The 22,453-nt window shown below is 36.3% G+C and overlaps 1 protein-coding gene and 1 long non-coding RNA gene across 3 annotated transcripts in view; one reads left to right on the top strand and one right to left on the bottom strand.

Annotated features, from left to right (window-relative positions):
* The window catches only part of foxo3b (forkhead box O3b), a 45,946-nt gene extending 28,842 nt beyond the window's left edge, over window positions 1–17,104 (top strand). The window contains 2 exon segments of the mRNA NM_131085.1: window positions 12,568–14,006; window positions 15,245–17,104. Coding sequence (NP_571160.1) covers window positions 12,568–13,992 — 1,425 coding nt within the window. The 3' untranslated portion in view covers window positions 13,993–14,006; window positions 15,245–17,104.
* The window catches only part of LOC141379314 (uncharacterized), a 187,071-nt gene that overhangs the window by 153,934 nt on the left and 10,684 nt on the right, over window positions 1–22,453 (bottom strand). Inside the window, exon 4 of one of the 2 annotated variants that reach the window (XR_015518603.1) lies at window positions 20,881–21,276. The exons of the other annotated variant lie outside the window; for it this stretch is intronic. This is a non-coding gene — a long non-coding RNA (uncharacterized LOC141379314). Of the gene's footprint in view, window positions 1–20,880; window positions 21,277–22,453 lie in introns of those variants that run through there. 2 annotated transcript variants of the gene reach the window in all.

The following is a 22,453-nucleotide window of genomic DNA, read 5'->3' as shown; positions in this document are numbered from 1 at the left end:
CGTATCTAAGAGTCACATTGCCTCAACCAATGATATCTTCCTCAAACACATGCATGTCCACCAGAACTGAGTGAACATTATGTGCAGACACACTGTTAAAGTGCAAGCAAAGCTTAAATGGTTTCAGAGCTACAGGAGTGGATTCCTACATTATTTAGACTGATATTTCTTGCTTGTGGCTAAAAGTCCCATGAGATTATCCTCAGCTGATTGCATGCATGTGTGATATAACCTAGAAGTAGGTCACCTGGTCAAAGCACAAGCGCTTTGTTTAAAGACCGAGCATTGCTATGTAGCTCACTGTGTGTGATACAATGTGCACGTGCAACACAGAGAGTGTATTTTTGTTTGTGTGGGTCACATCAGCAGAAACAGGAAATCATGCGGCCCAGAAGTCAAGGCAGCAGGAACTAGAGGAGGGGGGGTGAGAATTGCTGGTACAGCAGAAAACCCTGTGACACTCTCTGCTGCTACACTTCTTTTCTTTGTCTCTTTTTTGTGGCAAATGAAAACTCTTGTGAATTTTTTGCTGGTATTACTGTCAATGATCAGCATACAGTGATATTCACTAGTGTTGCATGTAGACATATGATTAAGGCGTGTTGCTTTGTTCTTATCTAGTCTTTGCAGAAAATTTGGGTGCTGTCTATTCATAATCTGCCAAGCTCAGCAAAGTAAAATGAGGGTTTCTACGCAAATATTTCCACACAAGCAAGCATACAGAGATACTCAATATCCAGCTACTGGTCATAAAGGGTGAAAGTCAATTTTAACTGCATCTGGTGATGTTTAGTGGGCTAAAAGTTGAGGCCAGGGCAGTCATGTTTGCTCAAAACCCAAACTGTGTCTTAAATTACACCCGATTCCAGCTTTGGAGTCAATTCCAAGAGAACAATTAAATTTTCTATATAGTCATATTTGATTTAAGTACAGTATTTATACATAATAAATATTATATAGATTGACAAACAATATATTTCATCATTTTACACAATTGAATTATCTAGTTATTATTTGCTATACTAGTTTACTCATAAGACTTGTTACAGAGGAAGTTACAGTTTGTGTGATGATTCAGATACTCTACTGTACTGTAAATGTCAATATTAATGACAGGCTTGATATGATTCTATATGAAGAGAGAGAGAGAGAGAGAGAGGGAGAGAGAGAACGTATTTTTGCTGCAACATATTGTTCTAGAAATAATTATGATTACCAATAATATTTGACTATTTTATGCAACAGATTATAACAATTTAATACAAAATAAAAGGTGTTCTGTAGTTGAAAATGTGTGTCTTTTTCATTGCTTAGTTTATATTAACAATATATTAAACCTAACATAATAAATGCTATCACACTCAAACACATAGACAGTAAACTGTACTAACATTCAAGCTATGAAAACTATATATATATATATATATATATATATATATATATATATATATATATATATAGACCATTTCAATGTGGTCATGTCATTGGATTTTCATGCTTGTTATCAATGTTGGGACCATTGTTTTTGTTTATATTTATTGTTTATATATGTACACTCTCTGGCCATTTTATTATTATTTTCTAATCAGTTAAAATATATATTTTTTCTTATTTTAAATATTTCCCAAATGATGTTTAATTGAGAAAGGAAATATTCAAAGTCTTATTTCTTTTATTTCGGCTAGAAAAAAAGCAGTTTTTATTTGTTAAAAACCATTTTAGGGTAAAAATTATTAACCCCTTAAGCACTATTTTTTTATTGTTATACAATAACTTCCATAATTACCCTATCCTGCTTACTTGTGATTACTTAACCTAGTTAAGCCTTTAAATGTCACTTTAAGCTGTAGAAAAGTGTCGTTAAAAATATCCAGTCAAATATTATTTACTGTCATCATGGCAAAGATAAAATAAATCAGTTATAAGAAACGAGTTATTAAAACTATTATGTTTAGAAATGTGTTGAAAAAAATCTTCACTCCGTTAAATAGAAGTTGGAGAAAAAATAAACATTGAGGCTAATAATTCAGGTGGGCTAATAATTCAGGTGGGCTAATAATTCAGACTTTAACTGTATATATAAAATACATTTTAAAATACAACACTCAGACCAGGCTGTCTGGCACCAACAACCACGCCACATTCAAAGTCCCATATATCACCTTTCGTCCTCATTCTGATGATCAGTTTGAACTGCAGCAGATCGTCTTGACTATGTCTACATGCTTCTAAATGCATTGAGTTGCAGCCCTGTAAATGGATGGTTGGTGCATTCAAACTGTGACGGCACAGATTAGTTCTGTATTAATGTGTTTGCTTGATGTGGTTTAACTTAATTAGGGCTTTGTAAACCTTTTTTTGGGACAAGTCCTGCTCTGTATTCTTGCAATATGCCAGATTTCTTTGTCTGTATTATGTTAAAATAATGTAAAACAGACCTGCCCAGTGAATTGTGAATGATTCAGCCATTTCAAACACTGCATTAGTGAACTTTGATTGCTAATTACTCAATCTTAAAGCAATAGTTTCAAAAATGAAACTTAAAGTACTATTTACTCACCCTCGACTGGTTTCAAACCAAAGAAGATAATCTGAAGAATGTTAGGAACCAGAAAACATTGACTTTTATAGTAGAAAAGATTTACCAGTTTCTAACATTTTTCAAAATATCTTCTTTTATGTTTCTGTGCTCAGTAGAAAGAAATATCTCAAACATGTTAGCGACAAGCGAAGTGATGACAGAATTTTTAGCTTTGCGCGAACTATCCCTTTAAACAACAATCTATTTCAACACCAATACATGATACCCTTGTAGGCCCACAATGAAATTTTAAAACCATATGAAATCCAGTCTCGCCCCATGAGCGGGCTCACCCTTCTGATCATAGCTAGAAAAGCCGCAATGTATACACATTCTTAAACACAATAACACCCGCAAAAATAAAACAGAACAAGGCCTTCTTTAAATCCAGCCCAGATGTGCACAAGAGCGACAAACATTCGCATAGAGATGGAGCCAAACGTTGATAAAGATGTTTTCAGTTACTCCCCGAGAGCCACAGCAATGTGACTTGGACAGCCACTATGCACAACTTCATTATGAGAATAATATTAGAGAAGAGAGAAAAGCAAGAAAACCTGTTCCATTATGCGTCTTAATTAAAATGCTCCACATTTCCCATATTCAGTCAGTGAATCATCCCGACAGTGTCACGCAATACTGTGCATGTGACAAGTTTACAGAGGCAAACCTTTGAAACCATTTATTGACTGAAATGTCACAAGCTCTGTCTGCTCTTATAATGAAGTAAATATAGCAGCTGCGCTCCTTCAAATACGTGCTGCTCGTTCAATACATGCTGCTTGCATTTTGCTAGACAAACAGGTCCCTGGCACGATGAAGTGAGAACCAAATACAACAATGATTAAGAACAGATTTGTTGGAGTCATAAGGGCTTGTTTTATTGCTTTAATAAAGAAAAAAACTGTTATAAAGAATGAAAAGAAACCTAGTATTTACTACTATGCATAAATAAACAGGTCCCCTCTATCAACTTAACCTGGGACGTTACGGGGACACAGTGTTCCAAATTGTAGCTAAAAATAGCACATGTGCTGCTGATGTCTGTTCAGTGTTGTTTATCTGTTGAGTTGGTTGTGGGTCTTTCATATTCCTTCATGCCAAAAAGGGTGTGGAGCAAGAGGTTGGACGTGTGGGAAGTGAGTTGAGAAGTGGAGAGAAGTACACAATACACACGCACTGAAAGCAATGTCACATAGGCCTGTGTGTTATACAGTATATGTGTATGAGGAGTTTACTGCAATGATGAACTTTAGTGTTAAAGCCAAGGATAGTTTTCTCATGGGTTTGATAGTCGAATTTCCCTTTTTTATTTTTCCCTCTTCCTCTTGAACATTTTTAGGCTTTGCTTAGTCTGTGTAGTCCACCAACCTAAATAGCTGGGCTTTAGATGTGGTCAAGACAATTCTCAGAGTCATTCATCACCAACTGACAGGAGGGGCGCATTTAGTACTTCCTGATTAGAGAGAGGATGTAATCCTCTTCACTGGATTGGTTAATTGATGCTTTTAATCTCTTTAGTGTTTGTACTTCACAATACATTGCTTCAGTGATCTTGTGCTAAAATTAGAAATAATACATTTTTATTATATATAAATGAATATTTTTTTATTTTTAGCACTTTTTTACAAAAGCATCAATGGTTTATCAATACACTTATTATGATTATTTGACATTATATACTTTTTTTGAATTGTCTTTTTATATATTTTCATTTTAAGTAATTTTGTGTTCATTGTTTTTTTAACTATCACTGAAATACTATCAAAGTTGTTTAAAATATTTCGAAATAGTGTAATTTGTATATTTTCCACTTTTATTTCAAACCTATAGTTCTTCTATATCAGTGGTGACCGACCCTGCACCTGGTAATCTACCTTCCTGCAGATTTCAGTTGCAACCCATATCAAACACACCTGCCTGTAATTATCAAGTGCTGTTCAGCTCCTAACTAACTGGTTCAGGTCTGTTTGTTCAAGGTTGGAGCTGAAATCTGCAGGAAGGTAGATCTCCAGGATCAGGGTTGAGCACCCCTGATCTATATCATATATTTGTAAAAAATTTTTAGTTTTAGTTCTTTAGTTAAACAAAGAGAAAACTGAAGTCATTGTACTCAAGGTGAATGTATACCTTGGCTCTAGGGGTCAAACAACATAAAATAAGGTCAAGAATCTTGGTGTGATTCTGGAGTCAGATCTGAGTTTCAGTAGTCAAGTCAAAGCAGTAAGTAAACCAGCATACTTTCATCTCAAAAACATTGCAAGAATTAGATGCTTTGTTTTCAGTGAGGATTTAGACAAACTTGTACATGCTTTTATGACCAGCAGCATGGATTACTGCACTTAACGTGCCTCGAACAGTTGCAGCTCATACAGTACGCTGCTGCCAGGATTCTGACCAGAACCAGAAAATCAGAGCACATCACACCTGTTCTCCGGTCTTTACACTGGCTCCCAGTTACAATCAGAATAGATTTAAAAGTCTTATTACTTATCTATAAATCACTGAAAGGCCTAGGACCTCAATACATTACAGATATGCTCACTGAATACAAACAGATCCCTCAGATCTTTAGGATCAAGTAAATTAGAAGTTCAGAGTTTAGTCAAAGCAGGGTGAATCCACCTTTAGCTACTACACCCTCGCTGCTGGAATAAGCTTCCAGAAATGATCAGGTGTGCTCCAACATTAGGCACATTCAAATCAAGCACTGTGCTATGTCCGACAGATCGCAAATTGTGTGTTTTTTTTTTTATTCCATTAAATCCTGTTTTAACACATTTTAATAATGTCTTGATAATTATTAACCGTTTGCTGTTTTTACTTTCTTCTTTCTTTTATTCCTGCTTTTGTAAAGCACTTTGAATTACCATTGTGTATGAAATGTGCTATATAAATAAACTTGCCTTGCTCTCATTTAGTACATCAAACCAGTAACACTCTACAATAAAGTTGTATTAGTTAATGTTAATGCATTTATTTACATGAACAAACAATGAACAGAACATTCAGGATGGTATTCATGTTTGTTAATGTTAGTTAATGGAATTACAATGTTAACTCACGGTGCATTGACTAATGTTACAAGCATGAATTTGGATGTTAATAATGCATTAATAAATGTTGAACTGTGATTAATAAATACGCTACAAGTATTGCTCATGATTAGTTCATATTAGTAACTAATGAAAGCTTATTTTAAAGTGTGACTATCAAACCAAACTAATGATGACCTCGTTATATATACATTACATCACAAAACCATCAGAAAAAGGAACTGAAAACAATTATAATACTAAAAAAATCTAGATGTTCTAAACTCTTTTTCATCTTGTTTTCTATTCTGCATTTGTTTATAGTTACTGTAAACACAGGGGATTTGTGCTAGTTTGGCCTTCGACGCAGGTCGGATAATCGGACTAACTGTAACCAAGTCACAGATAATATTGTCCTAAGATACTCCTTGCCTCCTAATACAATTAGCTACAGGAGTTAATAGCTGTGACACTCTAATGACAGTACTTTTCAAACTCTTGCATGTGTTGATATGCCAGCGTAGGCATATTTACACCAATATTTGTGTCTGCTATAAATACCCTAAAATGTGAGGCTGTTGGTTAGGAGTGATTGTGTACATTTGCTGGAAAGCACAGATGACACATACTTACGTTGAGGTCAGCTATGTGAGCGGTGTGTGTTTGTATGGGCCTTTATGTAAACGCTCGGATTGGCTAAACGGAGTGGGCTGGGAAGGCCAACACCCCCTGTATCTGAAGGCCCAGAATAAACAAGGAGGTCTTTGAACATGCAACATTATGCAATGCGCGCACAACACACACACACACACACACATGCCCTGTTTGGCAATCTTACATGCTTAAGATGCTTTGTGCTGGTCATGTTTTGGAAACATTCTCTCCAATTATTAGTCCTGCACAAATCTTCGAAGGGAAGGAGTAAACATTCCCATAGATTTGCATACTGTTATGTAAGTGTTTCTAGCTGGTTACCCATGCGTGACCTGCCCAGTAACAAGAATTACTTTTAATTTGTGTGCTTTGTACTTTTTGGTGTGCTTAGAAATTTTTATATGGTTGGCTGGGATGTGTAAACATTAGAATGAGCATTAGAAGAGCAGATGTGAATGGACAGAGAACAGAAAACACAATGTACTTTATGAAGGAACTGGATCCTTAGTCTACATGCAGTCAACTAGAGTTTTCAGTCAATTCACATTCAAACTTTCTCTCTCTCTCTCTCTCTCTCTCTCTCTCTCTCTCTCTCTCTCACACACACACACTTTCGAACAAGATGCACGCACACAAAAGGAGAGACGTCCTGTACTGGCCGGAAAACGCACATTTTGGTTGGATGGAATGGAATGTTCTCTCCTTCTCTCCAGCAGTCAAGGCAGCTGGGAATGGGATGAGGCGCGAGTGGGAGGGTGCGGGATGGGTCAGGACCGTGTATGTATTTGTGTGCTTTCATTTGTGTAGAAACTACCTTTCTCCTCAGCCTTGCTGTGTCAGCGGCATGTTCATTTAGCCATAGAAAAGATTATATTTTGATGACGAAGATCTTTTGGATTTAATCCATAACAAAGACGATTATACATATACACAATAACAAAAAATGATATGTGTGTGTGTGTGTGTGTGTGTGTGTGTGTGTGTGTGTGTGTGTATATATATATATATACACACACGCATATAAAGAGCTCTGTAAAAACCAAGAAAGCACTTGAAAAATCTCAGTTTCTCTAGACTTAGTTGTTATATTTATTATTAATAATAATAATAAATTTTATTTATAGTGTGCTTTTCTCAGACCCAAAGTGCTACAAGGCAAACCGTAAGAAAGTAGAACAATAACAACAACAAAAACACAATATGAACCATAAGATTGAATGATTTAATTGACTAAAATAATCAATCTAAGTTAAAAGGGGAGTCTTGAGAAGTTTCTTAAAAGAGTCCAGAGAAGCAGAATTCCTGATGCTGATGGGTAGTTTGGCATTTTTGGCATAACAGATTATATGTATTCATCAGCAGGGTTTTGAAACCAATATCCATCCATCCATATATCATCTGTCTATCTACAGTATCCATCCATCCATAAATCCATCCATCTATTATCTATCTATTTACAGTATCCATCCATCCATCCATCCATCCATCCATCCATCCAACCATCCATCCAACCATCCATCCATCCATCCATCCATCCATCCAACCATCCATCCATCCATCCATCCATCCATCCATCCATCGATCGATCGATCGATCTATCGATCTATCTATCTATCTATCTATCTATCTATCTATCTATCTATCTATCTATCTATCTATCTATCTATCTATCTATCTATCTATCTATCTATCTATCTATCATTAATTATGTATTTATAATACCTTTGATTAGCAAAACGGCAGTAAAAAAACAATGTAGTTACAAAATATTTTAGTAACAATTAACTTGAAAATAATAGAGAAATTATATCTTGCAAAGAGAAAAACATCTTATGTTTCTCAAAATCAGCAAAAATAAAGTTTTTTGTGTAACAATTGTGTAACATCAATGTTTTTTTACCATGTATTGCAAATGTCTGAATGTGTTTATATAAAATACTAGAATAAACAAAAAGTCTTACTGAAAAATAACTGTTAATCTCACTATAAAACTATTAACACTGGCCTCATTTCTTATTTCGAAAGACTCAAATCCCATTCTTCTCAAACTTACTTTTTTGTCTTGCTAGTTTTATCTTTGTTTAACCATCCTGCAATCTGACCATTCCTAAAAACATAAACACTGAATGTTTTCCTTTTCCTTTTGGTCACAGACATAAAAGCACACGGACCAAATACTTAGAAGCCCAGTACTTGGCTTTGCTAAGAAAAAAGATTTATTTCTGCCGATTTCTGGAAAGCAACAATTTTACAGCACACACACACAACACACACACACACACACAACACACACACACACACACACACACACACACACACACACACACACACACACACACACACACACACACACACACACACACACACACACACACACACACACACACACACACACTGCCCTCCACACTCTGTATGTCATTGAAAGTAAACCGCATTGAAATGTTCAGCTGCCAAACCCGTATTCACACAATGGCCCTGCCTAGAGTTAGTTACTGCAGTAAGTGTGTGCGAGTGTGTGTGCACGCGTGCATGATGGAAAGAGAAAGAGGGGGAAGGAAGGATTTTATGGGTGCTTATGAAGATATGTATTGTGTTTTGTTAAGTGGCATGGTGTGTGAACTCCAATAAGAGAAGGCTACTCAAGAGATTAGCTACTCTTCGTTGGTTTCAAGCTTTCAAAGTAACTCATGTGAACTTGTGAATGTGATTTAGAACTTTTTCCCATGCCAGATTTATGCCAGTTGTTCCTTAAAATGGCTGGGTAACATAGACAAAAATTGGTTCAAAGCAATAAGCATCTGAACAAGCATCTGAACATCTGAAAAAGCATCTGAACAATTAAAGGTTTGTCATGGTTTACAGAAGAAAACAATTAAAAAGTCACTCTATAACAATAGTCTATATCCTAAAAAGTCATCAGACATATTTAAAATGCGAATTATTTGATAAAATATAGAAAAAAAAAAATCAAAAAAAGTTAAGATCACAGCGCGTTAGCAAAATACTCCTTCATTGTTATTTTAAATCTTCAAAAGTTTTAGACTACAAGGTTTGTCAGCAATATGCTTTTAATAATTTTAAATAGAATACAATATCACTCATTATTTAATATATTTTATTATTACAGATCAGAATAAGTATAATGTTGGGTTTTTATATAAATTTATACACTGAAAGATTATGCAACATTATTTCAACCATTTTACCAAAGTTAAAAATTTAAGATTAATCATTTGACTTGCTTTCTGTGCTGTGCTGGGGTAACGCATTACATGTAATGTGAGTTACGTAACAATATTACTTTTCTAAGTAATAAGTAATGTAACGCATTACTTTAAAAAAAATGAATAATAATATTTGAGTTACTTTTAAAAAAATTGCTGAGTAAACATTAAAGTAGTCACAATGAATTACACAGTCAATGGGAGAATGTGTTCATTATTTTGATTGCATCAAACAAAAGAAAAAGGAGATTGTCTCAAAGGACAGTGATTTTACTTTGGACAAATAGTAGAAAAGTAACAAACAACTTGCTTTAAACTTTCATCAATCTGTATATACGACATGTTATAGCTCTGGAAGTTCTCCTAAATTTATCCCATAATATTATTTTTTATGTGTATAAAGGTAAATGAAGGTGTAGGTTGTATAGTGTGTTGTTAATTGCAAAACTCCACGATTAAAAAAGAAAGAAAGACAGAAAGACAGAAAGAAAGAAAGAAAAAAAAGAAAAAGAAAGAAAGAAAGAAAGAAAGAAAGAAAAGAAAGAAAGAAAAGAAAGAAAGAAAGAAAGAAAGAAAGTTGCACCAAGAAGTTCTGAAAAAGGTCAAGCCTCAGCCAGGTAATAAAAAAGTAACGCAAAAGTAACATAACGCATTACCATAAAAAGTAACTAAATAACGTAATTATTTTCATGTATTACTTTCTAAAGTAACTTTCCCAACATGATTTCTGTGCATATAAAATATAACTCAATCCCATAATGGGACGTCTTGTCATTGAAAAAAAAAGATTAAAGTCGTTCTTTGACCATAATACAATGTATAATTAGTATCACAATCTTGTCTGACATGAGATGAGAAGCATTAGGACATGTGATATAATCTTCATGTATCAACGTAATTTTTAATTTAAATTACATAAGTAAAAATGATGTCGATAGAGTCGACAAGTCGTATTCTATGATTTGCTTGGGGAGTTGGGGTAACAATGGAGTGAGGATCTATGTGAAGTTTTAGATTTAGAGAATGGACAGGCCAGGCAACGCTCAACAGGTACAATCCAGAAGCATAGTCAAGTCACAGGCATTAAGGTCAATACAGGCAGCAATAACATAAACAAGGAAACAAGGCTAGGATCAAGAAACACGAAAAGACAAGACACACAGAGAACACTTCGTAATGTTACAATAAAACAAGACTCAGCAAAGTGTGAGGGAATGTGCGCTGTATAAATAGTCCATGTAATTAGTCTTTGATCAGCTACCAGCTGTGTGTATAATCATCGGAGATCCTGAAACAGGAGTGTGTGAGGTGTATGACAGGATATGTAGTTCATAAAATGACAGAATTGTAGTCCAGCTGGTGATCGTGACACCTCTCATGTGGCATTTGTATTGCATACACACAGTACATAATGAAGTATATCGTATTTTTAAAAGTAACTAAACTAAAATCTAGCCTATATCAGTCTATTCTGATCTGTCGTCTTCCTTTTATACTCGACTATTTATTTATTTATTCATTTAATTATTTTAGATGTTGCCTAGCCTTAGCCTAAACAGCAAAATTACAACAACCCTAAAGTTATATTATGTCCATATTTAAAAAGTTCCCCTTTATCAACATAATTTTCTCTTGCGTAAATGTTGGCAGATTAAATTCACTGTGGTTTTGGTTTGGCTGATTTGTGGGCAATAACCTGCTGGTTACAGATTTGTATAGTCACTGGTTTCCTGACATCACAAAAAAAATTACCAGCTAGAATGCAATAACTTTCACAGAGAGTAGCAGATAACCAAAACACATCTCCCTGAAGAAGAATGTGAGCGAAGCTGTAGTTGCGTGTGTGTGCATTGCGTGGCTGCTGACATTGATGGATTGTTACCACATGTTGCTGACGGACAAAAAGGTCTCTGTGTTCCAGAGAGATTCAGTGTGCAGCTGGGCGCTCAGTTAACAGCCTCCCCAAACACACAAATGCACACACACACACGTGCAGAGAAATCAAACACACTAGGCATTTACACAAAACAGGTTAAGCGTAAAAACAACAGGTGAACACTAACTTTTTTTGCATTAAAAAGCGAAAAATTGTTAGTGTCCCATTAGTTTGAGGCTGAAAGGATGAACTTTGCAGATTAAGGAAAGTGTGGGGATGTGTTTTCTGCCTGAGAGCATAATTATAAGGTTTACAGGGTGTGTGCACTACATTTCTACATCTCATATAGTTTGTTTGCATAGAGTTTTATTGAAACTACCGTGGTTCTGTTTGAGCAAGACGCATAAATCTAAAATCCATAACTTTTGCATGCCATATACTTCATTTAATAGTTGCACAAGGGCACTGGAGGTTGTATGAGTCAGCTCTGTAAAGCGTTAACAACCACAAAGACACTGATACTCTGACAATCAAAACACACACACATACACACAGACACTCAATAAACACTTATTAAGGGTTTCTCCTGAGGGCTTTACCTAGAACTGGATTACACAACAAGGAAAGGTTGAAGAAAGGGAGGTGTATGCATGGAAAGAAAAAAGAAATTGTGCTGTGTAAAGTTTGTTTTCGGTGGCAGCGCCGCTAGTTTGTTTAGAAGCTGCTAAGTAAGAGGGGGAAGAAAATGAATTACTTTTAATGACTTCATTCACAACATGCAGCTCCATTGAGGTTTTGGTAATACCCTTCCGTGTGTTTTCCCTCGCACACAAACATTATGTCATTAATCTCTAGAGAGACTTAGCACTGTAAACACCGGTATCCGTGGTATCGCTCGTCATAACTTAACACACACACACACACACACACACACACACAGGTATCTTGGGTACTTCAGCTTAAAAATGTGCTCATTAAAATAGTTTTATATTTAAATATTTAGCAAATATATATATATATATATATATATATATATATATATATATATATATATATATATATATATATATATTTGATATATATATTGCTCAGTAGTTCACTGAACAAAACAAAAGTTTTAATTACACAGTGAATTCATTCTGAATCATGCAGTGGGTAGATTCTTAATGGCCTGTTTTCTTTGCTCTCTTTTTCTAGAACTCCATCCGGCATAACCTGTCCCTGCATAGCCGTTTTATCCGTGTACAGAATGAAGGAACTGGAAAGAGCTCGTGGTGGATGATCAATCCTGAAGGGGGGCGGGGAGGTAAAGCGCCAAGGCGACGTGCAGTCTCCATGGACAATGGTAACAAATACACCAAGACTGCACGTGGGCGTGCGGCCAAGAAAAAGGCAGCGCTGCAGGCTGCCCAGGAGGGTTCACTGGAGAACATATCTGCTGGTGGCCTGTCCAAGTGGCCAGGAAGCCCCACTTCCCGGAGCAGTGATGAACAGGAATCGTGCTGGACTGACTTCCGTTCTCGAACCAACTCCAATGCTAGCACCGTGAGTGGACGCCTGTCACCTATCCTGGCCAATCCAGAGCTTGATGATGTCTCAGACGGGCCACCCCTGTCTCCAATTCTTTACTCCAGCCCCAGCAGCCTCTCTCCTCCATCGTCAACCTCATCAAACTCCAAAACGTGCCCGGGTGAACTCCCAGTACTTGCTGACCTGACTGGCACAATGAATCTTAATGAGGCGGACAACCTAATGGTCGATTTGTTAGACAACATCGCCACACAGGTGCAGGTAGTTCAAGAATCCTCTCCTTTCAGTTTTGGCTCTAAGAGCACTGCGTCACCCCCAAGCACCTCTACATCTCAAACTGTGAGCAACAACACTGGAGGATTCAGCAACCCCATTTTTGGCCCTTCGCCGGGAAGCCTCCGTCAGAAACCCATGCAGACCATTCAGGAAAACAAGCAAACATCGTTCTCCAGCATTTCTTGTTTTGAGACCTCACTTCAGGACCTGCTGAATTCTGATTCGCTGGTCTCTCACAGTCATAGTGATGTAATGATGACGCAGTCAGACCCACTTATATCACAGGCCAGTGCTGCAGTCACCTCTCAAAACTACCGTCTACGCAATAATCCTATGCTTCGTAATGATCCCATGATGTCTTCATTCAGTTCTGTGCTCAATGGGCGAAGCGGGCACCTACAGAACAAGCAACACCATCAGGGGTCTAATGGCCAGGGATCTTTGCGTTCCCTCTCCAACAACAGAGCGCAAAGTTTAGTTAACGATGCCAATAATCTAGTCTCAGCAAAGCAGCTCCTCCAGCCACAGCCCACCATGCTGATGACCGAGACGCCGCTTTACACTGGCATGAATGGAAGTAATGGGCTTGGAATCTGTCACCCTTCAGGAACAGATCGATTTCCCTCAGACTTGGACCTTGACATCTTTAACGGCAGTCTGGATTGTGACGTGGATTCCATAATCCGCTCAGAACTAATGGACTCCGATGGACTGGATTTTAACTTTGATGCTTTAATGCAAAATGCTGTTAGTCTGAATCCTGTGGGAAACTTCACTGGAACAAAGCAGTCCAATCATAGTTGGGTGCCAGGCTGATGGGAATTGCTCAGGTGAGCTGATATACAACATATAAATATAGATTTCTATGTAACAGAGAAACTCGTTTTTCAATGTAGCAAGATGTTGGTTAGCTATACAGTGGTCCCTCGTTAATCGTGTTACGTTCTAAGAATAGCCCGCAATAGGGCTGGGCGATTTGATCAAAATCTCGATTAATTGAACATTTTAACTCGATCACAATTAATAAACAATTCTTTTATTTAATTATTTTTTGCCCTCACCACGCCACCTACACTCGTCAACGCCACCAAGCTGAGCAATCACAGAGCTTGCGCTATGCATCGTTGCAACGTGTAGATACGTTTTTTGAGAGGTCACTATCGGCATCAGTCACAGCGAGAAGTATGTGAACACGTGAAGGCTACACCAGACCATACGCTGCACTCAACACAGAAGTGTAAACAAAGTGTGGTCACGTGATTCCACACGCGGTAGGGAAAGCAATTGAAAAAACTGATCTGGAAAAGTTTGATTATAGGTTCTGAATTTAGATTTTGATTACTTTTCGATACGCTTATTTTTTACAATTATTATAGAGGTTTTAAGGCTGTAAAAACCCCTCACTACAATATTTTATCAAATAGGTATAAACATTTTCACACTTGTCTCTTGTTTAAACACTCACATAAATTCTACCTTCCTTTAGCATGTCCAGAAGTCCAACTTTTTGTGAAATGGTTAGCATCTTCCTCTGCCTTTTGGGTGCTTTTGACGGTGCAGAATGTTTCATCGACGCTATGGGGTTTGTTAGGGAGAAAACTTGCAGTACATGCAGTATAGCAATTCAAACTCACACTGCTAGCAATCGAAGATTTATGTCAATTTAGCAAGCTGAACGCAATTTGTAATGTACAGGAAACACAGCAGGGAGGAGATTGATTGACAATAACTTACAGCCAATCAAGACGCAGAACACAATGCGCTAATCAGGGAGCAGGAGACAATGTGCTGTAAATAAAAACAAACTGCGAGACCGCGAACGGTGAACCGTGTTATGCCGAGGGGCCACTGTACAGATATTACTTCAGGAAATTACCATTTTGAGTAGCCATTCACAGAATAGTGAAATGGGGAAAACCTGAAGTTCTGAGATGTATATTTTTCTTCTTAATGTCTTAGAAGTCAAGCTTCCTAGCAAGATCTAAGCTTCAGTACAGGATGCATTTTGTTTTTCTTATAACAATTATTTAAAACAGAGCAATACGTAATTGTCTTTCTGTCTGTCTAGGCTCAGCTCATCAAAGAAAACAACAAATAACCGAATAACAACTACAAAAAATCCTGCACAAAAAATAAACAAACATCCAACAGACTTGAAGTATCCTTTGCCAAGTTTGCTGTCTGCGGCAAGCACTGGATGATATGCCTGTTTACAGGTCCATCTGACTACAACATCCCTGATGATGTTTACCTTCAGTTCAGCAGACCCAGACTATAACGAAAGACTGCCCAGTGGAAGAAACACTCAAACTAACAGTGAACTCAGATTATTAATGCCACATTATGCAATGTTTGAAATGATCCCTTTTGTTAGAGGTGAAGTAATCTGAAAATTTCGTTTAAAGAGGCCTGTTGTAGCTTTTCTGTCATAAACATACAGTAGTTTCCATGGCTGGGGTCTCTCTCTCTCTCTCTGTTTTTCCTAACTTTATTTGTTAAATGATCGGCTACTTGTGTCACTCTCTAAGCACTAACTCTGTAGTCACTGATCAACATAAGAAGCGAAGAGTTAACCTGAAAAATTTCAGAGCTCAGGTGGAGTAATGTAGCTTGACACAGTGCACTTCATTCAATGCTTTCATTTTTAATTCACTGTTACCATAAAGTAGTTAGTTCCCAATCTGAATTATAGTTGCCTCATAATAATAATGAAGTAATGCATTTTTTGTGATTGAATATAATCATATAAGGAGTAATTCATTTGTGTTTACTGTCTGTAACTGTACAAAAAAGTGGTAAAACTGAAAGCTTATAGCAGGTGGAGGCGTCTTATTTAGCCAGCAAAGCTATGTTCGGACTTCTCACATTTAAATGTAGCCAAATGTAATGAATAAATAAATATTAACTTGCATCGTGGACATTTCCATGCCATACCAGGTGCTAAATGATCAGTGTTGAGCCCTGTCCTTTATTAAAGGCCATTTGTGTTTCCCTGGCCACGAGGACTAGCATAATCGATTAGCATTAGCAATTAGCATCATGGCAGCATTCAATGGTGGATGAGCCTTTCCTCTGAAAGCCATCTTTACTGAGCAAAAACAATAAGCTATCTTTTGTATATTTGCCAAATTACTTGAAAACGTATAGGAGATGCTGGCAGCCAAAATCACAAACACACAGTGAAATCCGGGGACATTTGGGTCTCCGTATGCAAAATGCATCACTATTGCTCAGGGGAGAGTGGGGTCTCCATTTTAAAACATCAGGGCCTCATCTTGAATTAACTGCAACCTGGCTGTATGCGATTTCAGAAATGTTTTATGAACATACGTACATGAACAACAGTCTTCTAAAGTAAGGAGATAAAGCAACAGGAATCCATCCTGTGTTGTTGTCAGTTTATTGATGTCTTCATGGGGGTTGTCACTTTATTAAACTTCTTTCTGTTTGTTCCATTGTGCTCAACTGTTACCACAAAATATGTACAAATCCTGATGTTTTGTGTTTCCGTCTCTCAGAGAGAGCTACCGTTCACTGCATACAGTACGTCCATCTTTGTATGCATGCATGTAAATGTACATATGCATCGTGTGCAATGCATATATATGTATACATACAGCTATACTTATGAAATGTAGTGATAATACAACTGTATCTTTCAAAGGCCATGCACATGAACAAAATAGTGGAATTGTTACATGGGGAGTTGGACATGGTTTATAGCAGAAGTGTCAAAATCTATGTTTACCATACTTTTAGTCTGCTTTAATAGCTAATAATGTGCTAATAGTAGAGTCTTTCAAGCCCCAGTTTGCTGCAGATTTGGTAATTAGTAGGGATGTCCTGATCAGTTTTTTTTTCTCCTGGAGTCATTTGATTTTAAGTATCTACTGATACCGAAACCTGATCCGCTACTTCTATAATACTTAAAAAAAAAAAAAAAAAAGAATAAAGAGCGAAGAAACAGATCCAGGATGTTACTTATTTTTTTATTTAACTCACCTCATTTTAGCATTCAACAACTCTTCTGTGAAGTAGCTTGAACAATCAAGTAATAAATAACATCATTTCTCACTTTTATACACTCTAAAAAACATGGGGTTATTTTTTCTTCCCAAATCTTGGGTTGAGGCATTTTGGGTAATTTTTCAGGGTTATTTTCAAAGTCTTGGGTATTTTCAACCCAGATCTTTGAGTCAAATCAACTCACAGCAGGGGCTGACTGGGATACCACATATTATACACTAATTTGTTTAATTGCAATGAAAATAGTGTAACATAAACACAGATTCCTTGCATTCTTGGATGATTAAAATGAGATTTATGCTCATAGCAGCCTTTAGTCAGACCTTTCTGAGTTTTAAAATTTCTTACTACCACGTTTTGTATACCTGTGATCAAAGCTGCACATCCCCCACCGTACTTCAGTGACACCAAGTCAAAACAGCATAATTGCTGGGTCATGTTTCGCGGGCATTTTTGGATCAAATTAACCTATTATTTAAGTAAAAATAACCAATTATTGGGTAGAAAAAAAAATCATTAATGGGGCTAAAAATAATAACCCAATTTAGGTAATTTTTAGCCCTGTGTTTTTTAGAGTGTAGTGCAACAGTAAATATAAAAAAAAATCTAATTTAAAAACAAATAGCACCTCAACTTAAAATATCCGGCAGGCAATTCAAAGTTTACATATCTCACAGTTTGCTATTTCAACTTTATTATACCTCCAGACCACAGACAAACTCGCTTCAAGCTGCTTATGTGTTCTATTTTGCTGGCATTTAACCAATAGCATCTCTGCAATAAAGTGATGTCAGGCTGCACACGTTGCTGTTTCTGTGTGAGGTCAATAAAGAGGTTTAATTTTGTGCCACCGCATAACTTTACATGTGTTAAAAAATAATGAGTGTGTATGTATATATATATATATATATATATATATATATATATATATATATATATATATATATATATATATATATATATATATATATATACATACATACATACTGGTTGGATCTGGACATCCCTAATAATAATTAGGAATTATTATGTCACAAGAAAACAAAGCAATAATCAAGAAGATGATGAAACAACACAAATGTAAGTGTTTATTTATCAAAAAATGCTAATATTTTAGCATAATTGTTACAGTGCATTTGACACACCTGCTTTACTCCATTATTCCATTACCCACACCATGGTTCTGCCTTCACCATATTCGTTTTTCAAAGTCACTCACATTGTAGCTGATGATATCCGGTGTGCAATGAATTGAAAAATCACCCGTATAAGACTTACACCTTCACCTACGGTCTCAAAAACTGCCTTGCATGTATTTTTACACCCCTTTCCCTAGAAAATGTTTGTTTTTTTACAGATGATTCACACAGGTAACCATCTTCCCAATCACTAGTTGAGCCTTCTCAAACATTACAGGTTTCAGTGTGATAATCTACAAATACCACTATTTTCAACATTTTACCACCCTGATCGTAGCGTTCCTCCTTCACCTCCTTCTGCTTATTACCTTTGCTCTTTTACCTCTTATCTTATAGTCATACAACTTCGATACTAGATGTTTGTGAGTATTTTTCCCGTGTACTCCATTTTGAATTGTAATCTAGTTTGTATAAGAAATGGTGCGCATGTAAATAAAGCTTGGTTAAGCTACACTTCTTTGCTGTTGTTTTTAAAATACACTAAACATAATACGTTTATGTATTTAAAAAAAATAAAATAAATAAATAAATAAATAAATAATATATATATATATATATATATATATATATATATATATATATATATATATATATATAAAACTTTATAATGTATACTGAGCCTTAAATTTGAAACTCACTTTAATTTCTGTTTTGCTGTTTCTATTTCTGTTGTTATGTTATACTTATTCTTGGGAAATGTCATTGTGCAATTATGGTACAATGCCAATATATAGAGCCTTACTAAAATCTCATTTCAAGTCACAATTTACTTGTATATATATTTGCATACACTCTATATCAACAACAGAGTTCACAAATAACTTCTATATAAAATTCACATGTGAAGCAGTTAACAGTCAAAAGAATGTGTTGACTGTTGCACCTTGACAGACCCATAAGAAATGCCTGGAATCTGTCCCACTGAAACACAGACAGGCCGTCACACTCAAGGGTCAAGGGTTGTTACATAACTCTAAGGTCAAATGTGTTATGCCAATAAAGTTTATGTGTGTGTTTAAGGTGGGACATTTGCTTTGGGAACAAATCTGACTGACTAAAGTTTTTTAAACTCAACTTTCCAGTCTGTTTATATAAATACAAATACTCTGCTCTTTCTCTTCTTTTACAATTATACATTTATTAAATATATATAAAAAACATGTTCATAATACTTACACTCTTTTATCTATTGCCTATTCTGTTTACCATTTTTTAAACGTATTATTTGAAAATACTTTGATCTTGTTACACTTAAACAACACCCTTATTTTGTTCTTTAAACATCTAACATTTTAAAATTAATACGGTGTTGCTATTTTTAACTAAAATTAATACTGAATTTAAAACAAAAACTATCAAACTTTTTAACAATTTGCATACACTCACTGGCCACTTTATTAGGTTTCTTATTCAATTTCTTATCAGCCAATCACTTGGCAGCAACTTCACCTTGCGGCGGATGAGCTAAAGCAGCAGAAGACCATGCAGGGTGCCACTCCGGTCATCTAAGAACAGGAAACTGAGGCTACAATTCGTACATGTTCACAAAAATTGGACGATAGAAGATTAGAAAAACAATGCCTGGTCTAATGAGTCTCGATTTCTGCTGCGACATTCGGATGCTAGGTTCAAAATTTGGCATCAACAACATGAAAGCATGGATCAATCATGCCTTGTATCAATGATTCAAGCTGGTGGTGTAATGGTGTGGGGGATATTTTCTTGGCACACTTTGGGCCCATTGAGCATCGTGTCAACGCCACAGCCTACCTGAGTAATGTTGTTGACCATGCCCATCTCTTTACGACTCATCCCTTTAAATACTCATCTTCTGATGGCTACTTCCAGCAGGATAACGCACCATGCCATAAAGCATAAATGATCTCAGACTGGTTTCTTGAACATGACAATGAGTTCACTGTACACAAATGGCCTCCACAGTCATCAGTTCTCAATCCAATAGAGCACCTTTGAAATGTGGAAAAATGGGAGATTCCACCACAACAAATCTGCATTAACTGTGTGATGCTATCATGTCAATATGAACCAAAAGGAATATTTCCAGTACAAGGCAGCTCTGAAGGTGGTCCAACCTGCTACAAGTAAGGTGCACCTAATAAAGTGTAAAGCAGGGGTCACCAATCTTGTTCCTGGATGTCAGGTGCCCTGCAGGGTTTAACTCCAACTTGCCCCAACACACCTGCCTGTGTTTCACGTACTGTATACCTAGTAAGACCTTGATTAGCTTGTTCAGGTGTGTTTGATAAGGGTTGGAGGTAAAATCTGCAGGACACCGGACCTCCAGGAACAAGTTTGGTGATCCCTGGTGTAAAGCTAAAATCAATGTTTTGTAAACAACAATAAACAAAGAAATCTAAATTCTGTATTTTTACTTGATTGAAATAACTGTATAAGTGGTACTAATGTTGTAGAACTGTAGAAAATGTAAAATAAAAATATAAAAACTGCAGCAAAATTAGTGCATTAGTACAGTAAACTGCATTTTACTTGCATAAAAATTAAGACAAATCAGCCTTAATACATATAAAAGATTAATAATCCTATTTATCTCCGTGTCACGTATGATTAAATCACTAAATCTATGATGACAAATAAGTAACAATATGTGCTATCAGGCATCTATGACATGAGAAGTATAATCTCTACGTATAATAATGCTTTTGTGTGTACTCAACAAATAATGTGCTTAAAATAAGGGCAATGGCCGTTTACATGGTGAATCACATTGCGTGCCATAAATGCCTTCACCTCTGACTTCTCAAGTGAGGCCAGATCTGTCAGTGCTGCGGTCTGACCGGTCAAAGCTGTGGGACGACGGATTGATGACACGGTGATTGGAGAACTGGGCTGTGGTCTGGTGATGTCATTGGCGAACGGATAGTGTGACATGGTAAATGAGGGACAGAGAAAGAAAAAAAAGAAAGACAGCCTGTGTGTGAGGGAGCTCAGGTTTAATATCCATTAGGTGCTAGAATACAATCTGCCTCAAAGCAGGGTGACGTACAGCATGCTGGGATCCATGACTGAAAACACTATTAAGCTTTGTCACACACTACAAAATCCACCAGCAAGATATAGGCATGCACACACAACTTTTAAAGTAGGGATGGGATGGGACAGTCATTGAAACAGCTAATAAGACAATGTTGATTAGTGAAGATGACTTTCTTTTTTCGTTCTTATGAAGCTTAGCACATACAGTAGTGAGTTTTACACAATTAATTGCAGGTCTACACTGATTGACAGTCTCTAAAACCACAGAAAAGAAAATGCTGTGCAAGCAAATTACTGCAAGGTGATAAAGGGTTTATTAAAAGGATTACAAGATTATATCTCAGTATGAAACTAATTTAAATCACTGCCATTAAAGTTATTAAAGTGCTCTCTTCCGTAACAAATTCACTCCTTCAATATATTTCAAGACAATTAATGTCAGGCTTCAAGTACATGCTGTACAATTTTACCAGTATTATGCATAATTCATTTTATTAGAACTAGTGTTGTGGAAGGGTATAGTTATTTAGCCTTCACTTGTTGAAATTTCATTCTCAGGGTGTTCAATACATTTTTCCCAATTACATTTCCTTAATATAAATAAATGTATTCAATAATTTATTCAGAAATTGTTGTAATTTTCACAAATATTGTTGGGCATAAGCAGTGTTGTACATTCTTTTTCTCTAGATAACTGTGGTACATTAAAGGTTTAAGGAGTACTTTTTTTTTTTGAATTTGTACAAATTTCTGTGCGTTTAGCATCAGTTAAGACTACGTTAGCATCTGTCTGCTTTAATTGTGGGAAAAACTGGATAATTTTGAGCTTTTGTCAGCTAATTTCATCTTCTAAGTTTACAATAATTTTTGAGGCGGGATAAAAATCTGTGACGTATCGCAAATCTGCTAGTGGAGCATTGCGTCAGATTCTCATTATTATTCAGAGCAGAGTTTTCTTATCCTATGAGAAGAACTTGCTTCTCAATTATTCATGAGAGCATGAGCTTTCTGAAGGCAAGGCAGACCTGCCAAGCTGT

This window comes from Danio rerio, chromosome 20 (assembly GCF_052040795.2).
Source record: "Danio rerio strain M-AB ecotype USA chromosome 20, GRCz13ab, whole genome shotgun sequence".
In the NCBI taxonomy this organism is placed as follows: Eukaryota; Metazoa; Chordata; class Actinopteri; order Cypriniformes; family Danionidae; genus Danio; species Danio rerio.
This window is presented reverse-complemented; position numbering and strand designations above follow the sequence as displayed.